The sequence below is a fragment of the Pezoporus flaviventris genome, unplaced genomic scaffold, assembly GCF_033815535.1.
Source record: "Pezoporus flaviventris isolate CSIRO_AGI_PZ_B2104156 unplaced genomic scaffold, CSIRO_AGI_Pfla_v1 ptg000005l, whole genome shotgun sequence".
NCBI classification, from domain to species: domain Eukaryota; kingdom Metazoa; phylum Chordata; class Aves; order Psittaciformes; family Psittacidae; genus Pezoporus; species Pezoporus flaviventris.
In genome coordinates this window covers 2503224-2509223 of record NW_026892553.1, presented here as the reverse complement: position 1 = coordinate 2509223, position 6000 = coordinate 2503224, and the positions used below count along the sequence as shown (strand labels likewise).

At 48.4% G+C, this 6000-nt stretch overlaps 1 protein-coding gene across 1 annotated transcript; it reads left to right on the top strand.

Annotated features, from left to right (window-relative positions):
* Positions 1–297: 297 nt before the first annotated feature.
* Positions 298–3624, top strand: TAF9B (TATA-box binding protein associated factor 9b). The gene is made up of 7 exons (XM_061445662.1): positions 298–404; positions 487–568; positions 974–1110; positions 1185–1319; positions 2099–2180; positions 2754–2867; positions 3094–3624. The coding sequence occupies exons 1-7, from the start codon at positions 354–356 to the stop codon at positions 3261–3263; spliced, it is 771 nt and encodes a 256-aa protein (XP_061301646.1). The 5' UTR covers positions 298–353; the 3' UTR covers positions 3264–3624.
* The last annotated feature ends 2376 nt before the right edge of the window (positions 3625–6000 follow it).

The window sequence follows — 6000 nt, the reverse complement described above, 5'->3', positions numbered from 1 at the left end:
GTTATCCACCGATCCCTGCGGGCGTGAAACGGCTCCTCCCGGCCTCGGCTGCGGCCAGGCCCCGTCGCCATGGTAACCCCACCCCGTCGCCATGGTAACCCAGCCGCCCGTCGACATGGTAACCCCACCCCGTCGCCATGGTAACCCCGCGCCTGTCACCATGGTAACCCCGCCGCCCGTCGACATGGTAACCCAGCCGCCTGTCGACATGGTAACCCCGCCCCGTCGCCATGGTAACCCCGCCCCGTCGCCATGGTAACCCCGCCCCGCCGCCCTCTCGGCCCCCGTAGTCGCGCTCGCAGCGCTCCGGTCACGTGACCGGAAGCGCCGTCTCCCGCGGGCTAACGGAAGAGATGGAGCCGGCGAAGATGGCGTCCCCCAAGAGCGCGCCCAAAGACGCGCAGGTACCGCGGGCGCGCCGGGACCGGGTCGGGTCGGGTCGGGTCGGGTCAGTGCCGGGCTGAGCGGTGCCTCCCCGCCCCGCAGGTGATGGCGCAGATCCTGAAGGACATGGGCATCACGGAGTACGAGCCGCGCGTCATCAACCAGATGTTGGAGTTCGCCTACAGTAAGGGACGGCGGCGGCCTCGGGGCCTGGTCCTGGGAGGGGAAGCGCTTGGGGTCGGCGGGTGGCGGAGGAGGGGGGTGCTGCCTTCAGCCGTGTTTGCTGGGGGGGTCCTTGCCGGAGGAATCACAGGGGCACGGAAGGTTGGAATGGGCCCCAGGGGCATCCGGTCCGAGCTTTGCGGGCAAAGCCTGAATACCAGAACCTTTGTATGCCCTAACCTGAATGTCCGTGCGCCTTGTCCGGCCAAATCGTAACACTTCCCTGGGGAGTTTATTCCCTCTAGGAGGAGGCTGTGGGAAGCCTTGGAGGATTCCAGGTTCAGTGGTGGTGTCAGGAAGTGGTTTGGGGACGGGGCAGTTTTCTTTCCTTTGAGCCCGCCGTAAGGAGAGGGGCTGTTTTCCGAAGGGTATGTTACAACCATACTGGAAGATGCAAAAATCTATTCGAGCCACGCAAAGAAATCCAGTGTTGACGCGGACGACGTGAGGTTGGCAATCCAGTGCCGAACAGACCAGTCCTTCACATCTCCACCTCCGCGAGACGTAAGTAGAGCTGCATCGATGACAACTGAACCCGGTCAAGGGCTCCAGGTGGGAATGTGACCGTGTCTCTGCAGTTCCTGTTAGATATTGCAAGGCAGAAAAACCAGACGCCGCTGCCACTGATAAAGCCTTATTCTGGACCCAGGCTCCCACCTGACAGATACTGCTTGACTGCTCCCAACTACCGGCTGAAGTCCTTACAGAAGAAGGTGAGGTCTGTGCATGGGGAAGGATGCACACTGTCAGGAACGCTGTTGGAGTTAAAGCTTTCAGCATCGCTGAGGGATAGGGGTGGGCAAGCTCCAGCCTGTGCATGTCATAAGTGTGTTTCACTTGGGGGCAGTGGTCTTTGGCTCTATGAATTTGCAGGTGTTGTGACTGCTGGTTAGTTTCAAAGGCAAAGTGGGTTATCAAATGCACCTGTGAATTTTTTAGCATTAGAGCAAAATTGTCAAGTTGCATATCAGATCGTAAAAGGGAAATGTAAGGCTTTAGTATAGATATTAAAGGGTATTTTGTACTTATACCTCAGCTCTTTCTGTTTTAGAGGGAAAAGATTTACATGGCTGGCTGCAAAACCCTGAAGGTCTTGGTGTGTAGGATTTCAGATTTATTTTCCCCAGTTTAAAGAAGGAGTTTTAAAAGTGGACCTTAAGGCTCCAGGTGTTGACATGGGACATGCCTGGGTGTAGAATGGAGTAATAACTGTTGGTTCAGATGTTCTAACTACTTTTTTCTGGCAGAAACAAACCTGACTGAGCTGTGTGCTGATCCTGTGGTGTCACATTGCACCCAGGAGCTCTCCTGCTCACACCAGTGACGTTTGCACCATGCAGGGCTTGAGAACCTCTTGCACTGACCTACAGCTTGTGTGTTGTTGCTGTGAAATGGGCACTTGGGGGGGTTGTAGGAAGATTCATTTCTTCTTTCCACCTTGAGAGCTGTTGATCTCTAATAGGATGCTGAACTGAATGTTCTCTCTCAACAGGTCTCTTCCTCTGCAGGCAGAATAACAGTCCCTCGCCTGAGTGTTGGTGCTGTGAGCAGCAGGCCCAGCACTCCTACTTTAGGTAAGAAACACTTCAGCTGGGGTTTGCCAGGTTGATTTCATGAAGGCAAAAAGTCGTCAGAAGTAACTTAAATGAAGTCTCAACCCCTGAGGGAATGTTGGGGCCACCTGAGCTTTGTATTGCTCGAGAGCACCAGGAAAGCACAATTAATTGCAAAAAGATTACCGTCCTCTTTGGTGTATGTTTGCATTACTGACATTCGGCACTTTCATTCCTGTACTTGTGGTAACTTTGATATGGGAAGAGATTATTCAAGAAGCTCACTGAAGTTTGAGGGTTTTCTCCTCATTGTAAGCACAACACAAATAGCACTCAATAAGCATTTTTAAAAGGCTCACAGAACTTACGGCTGAGCACATGCACTTACGTATTGGTGTGTGTTTGTAGCCTAAAATTTCCTAAGACTTGAGTAAATGCACAGATCTGCCTGAAAACCTAACTCCTGTTGAGCCAGTATTGGCATGTTCTGCTGCTTTGGAAGTAACAGCTTCTGCTTTGAAGGCAAATTCACATGTGCAAGTATAGGTCTTTTCTCTTTAAAAGGATCTCTTGACCACGTTGTTTGAACTGCAGGTACACCTTCAGCACAAGCAGTGTCCGTCTCAACCAAAGTGGGCACTCCGGTGTCACTGACGGGGCAGAGGTTCACCGTGCAGATCCCCTCTTCCCAGGCTGCAGTCAAGTCAGGTAAGGCACAAGCAGAGACCAGCAGTGCTTTTTGCTCTTCTTTTTGAGCATTCTTCTTTATGAGCATTCTTCTTGCTAGCATTTTCCCATCTTCTCTACTTTTGCAGCCCATAGTGTTGTAGTAAGGCGCTGCTTCGTCAGCTTGCAAGTTCTGTTTCACTGTGGGGAAATCCACTGTCACCTTTTTCAAGCTGCTAATTGAATGGCTTCATTTCTCTTTTCACAGCCACCCCAACTACTCCGACAGTTCAGAATGTTCTCATTAATCCTTCATTAATTGGACCAAAGAACATTCTTATTACTACAAATATGGTGTCATCACAGAATGCTGCATCTAATGAATCGAACCCCTTGAAAAGGAAGCATGAAGATGATGATGACTATGATAACCTATGAGGAGACTGCCCGGTCCCCGTTCCTGTCGTCGATTCACATTGAGTCTAATGAGGTTTTTTGCCAAGAGTTCTTTGTCAGCAGTGTGAGAGTGTGTAAATACTCAGTGTGCACTGGGTGTAGAGTGAGAGAGATCTTTGCCTGTGGAAAGACGGGAAAGCGACTTACTGTTTCCTGTGGGCCATGGGGTCTCATGGAGCTCAGCAGCAATGGTGAGCACCGGTCCCTGTCACACAGAACAGTCTTTGTGCCTCTTCTGTCACCTTATTTCTAAAGGATGTCCATGTCCATGTCCCTGAACCCAGGGAGCCCCGTGCTGTAGTACTGTCCTGTGCCAAGTAAAATTAGTTTTTAGAAAATTCTGGCTGGTGTGACATGGATATTCCTTCTAAATAACATCAAAACCAGCCCGGGGAGAGGTGGGACAGAGCTGGAACAGCGTATCAGTCTATGTTTTTTTTTCCCTGAATACAGTTGCTGCTTCTAGGTTGTTTTAGGCACGTGCAGTGTTCTCCGTGCGCAGTTCAGTGAGTGCAAAGATTATCTCTTAACAGTAGAAATGCAGACAAAAGGAAGAAGAGGGGGTGTTGGGAGACAGTTCCTTAGGCTGAGACCCTGGTCCTTGTTAATCCACGGTTTCTGTTCAGCTCAACATCTCCACAATATCCACAGCTCTAAGAGGGAAAGAAAACACAGCAAAGATCTGTTCTTGGTTTATTTCCAAAGAAAGAGCTTTGTTAAGCTGATGCTTGTGTGCTTGTGCGTGTATGTGTGTGTGTGAACTGTGGCGTGGGGGGACCTGGGGGCCTGAGCTTGGCTCTGAAGGGCTGACACGAAGCTGTGCTGCAAGGCTGAATGATGGGGTTTTATATATTAGACAATGAATAAAACAGTGTTTTTGCTGTCTCTTGGCAAAGGCTTTAGCTGGTGCTGCCTTCCCTGATGCCTCTTTTCTTGTGCTGAGGCCATGCCTTTGGCTGGGAGAGCTCTTGTCCAGGTTCTGGCTCAGCCACTGCTTCCTGCAAGGTAAGCAGTGCTTAAAGGTAGCAAGCGACTGAAGACGCTGGCTTTTGAAGGGATACACACACGAGTGCTCCCTCTTCCTGACAGTTTTTGGGTGGCTGCTGTCACTTGATGTGCCGCAGGCTGGCGCCAGCTGCAAGTGTGCTGCGTCTGTGCTCGCTTTGTTAATTCCAGCAGGTTTTGTCTGAAGAAAGGATGAATGAAAGTCACTTTTCACCAGGGGAGAGGAGGAGAGGAGCACGCAGGCAGTGTCTGAGGGGAAGGGCAGTGGCGGGGCCGAAGCAAAAAGGAGTTTTGGCAGCACAGGAGGAAGGAAATGTGGGTGCTGGGGCAGGGGATGCGGGCACACAGAGACATGCTCAGAGGCGCACTGTCACAGACATGCACACACACACACACACATGGTATAATTAGTACATGCTCTAAGGCTCTTGCTGGCAGCTCTTCATTCATACAGGCAGTGTAGAGAGACTGTTGTGGGTACAGAGAGACACTCGACAGTAGTTTCTGGCACAGACACAAACACAGCCCCACCTTGATGTACACTACAGATTTATGGATACACTCCTATTATATATACTTACATTCATGCACTTACTATTTTCTATATTCTATGTATTTATACAGTCCCAGGCACCCTTTTTATACATCTATATAACATATACAGCAGACGACATGGCATATAATAGGTAATACGTATTTTTTTATAACTATACGCATCCACACTCTCACAGGCACTATTCTTACATAGGTACTAGCAAATGGATATATGTATAAATAAAACTATGTAATAACCTCTCTCACACCCCCCCCCGCTTTTGAAAATAATGTTTAGACATACAGATGTATATTATGTTTATTTTACACACCTATATACACAGGGATTTATACTCTATATGCACATACAGTCTCAGGCACTCTTCCGTTTTTATATGTAAGTATAATCATAGAATGGTTTAGGTTGGAAAGGAGCTTCAGATTATCCAGCTCCAACCCCCTGCCATGGGCAGGGACACCTCACACTAAACCATGGCACCCAAGGCTCTGCCCAGCCTGGTCTTGAACACTGCCAGGGACGAAGCATTCACAGCTTCCCTGGGCAGCCCATTCCAGTGCCTCACCACCCTCACAGTAAATAACATACATAATCTATAACAAACATACAGCATTTTTTTTATATATGCCATTTTTTTATACATTATGTGTCATGGCAATCTATTGTTCATCTTTATATAATACATAATCAGGTTATTACATACTGTTGTATATTACATACACATATATTAGACTATTATTTTAATTATATATTACATATACATACACACACCCTTGCAGAGTCTCTGTCTATGCAGAGGTGTATGTACCCTGTACAGCTGCAGACACCCTTTTTTTTAATACCTACACTATAATATGTAAAGTGCCTGGGTAAAACGTGTATGTAGTGCATCATGCACACACGTGTGTGTCCACATGGTAATACTGTAATATATATGGCTACAATAAATAGTCTATCATCATTACCACCTCTTTAAATGCTTATGATCCACCACACACACATTCACTCTTGCTCTCACATGGCCACCTACTCTTTTTATACTTTTAGACACACACACACACACACACACACATATATATATATGTATATGTAGGGGGCCTATAGGGATGCTGGGGAGGGACTCTTCATTAGGGACTGTAGTGATAGGACAAGGGGTAACGG

Excerpts from the sequence above, each read along its gene's own strand:
- TAF9B (XM_061445662.1), top strand. The coding sequence starts at position 354 with ATGGAGCCGGCGAAGATGGCGTCCCCCAAGAGCGCGCCCAAAGACGCG. Across the intron at positions 1,111-1,184 it reads CATCTCCACCTCCGCGAGAC|TTCCTGTTAGATATTGCAAG; the intron begins GTAAGTAGAGCT and ends GTGTCTCTGCAG. Across the intron at positions 2,181-2,753 it reads GCCCAGCACTCCTACTTTAG|GTACACCTTCAGCACAAGCA; the intron begins GTAAGAAACACT and ends TTTGAACTGCAG.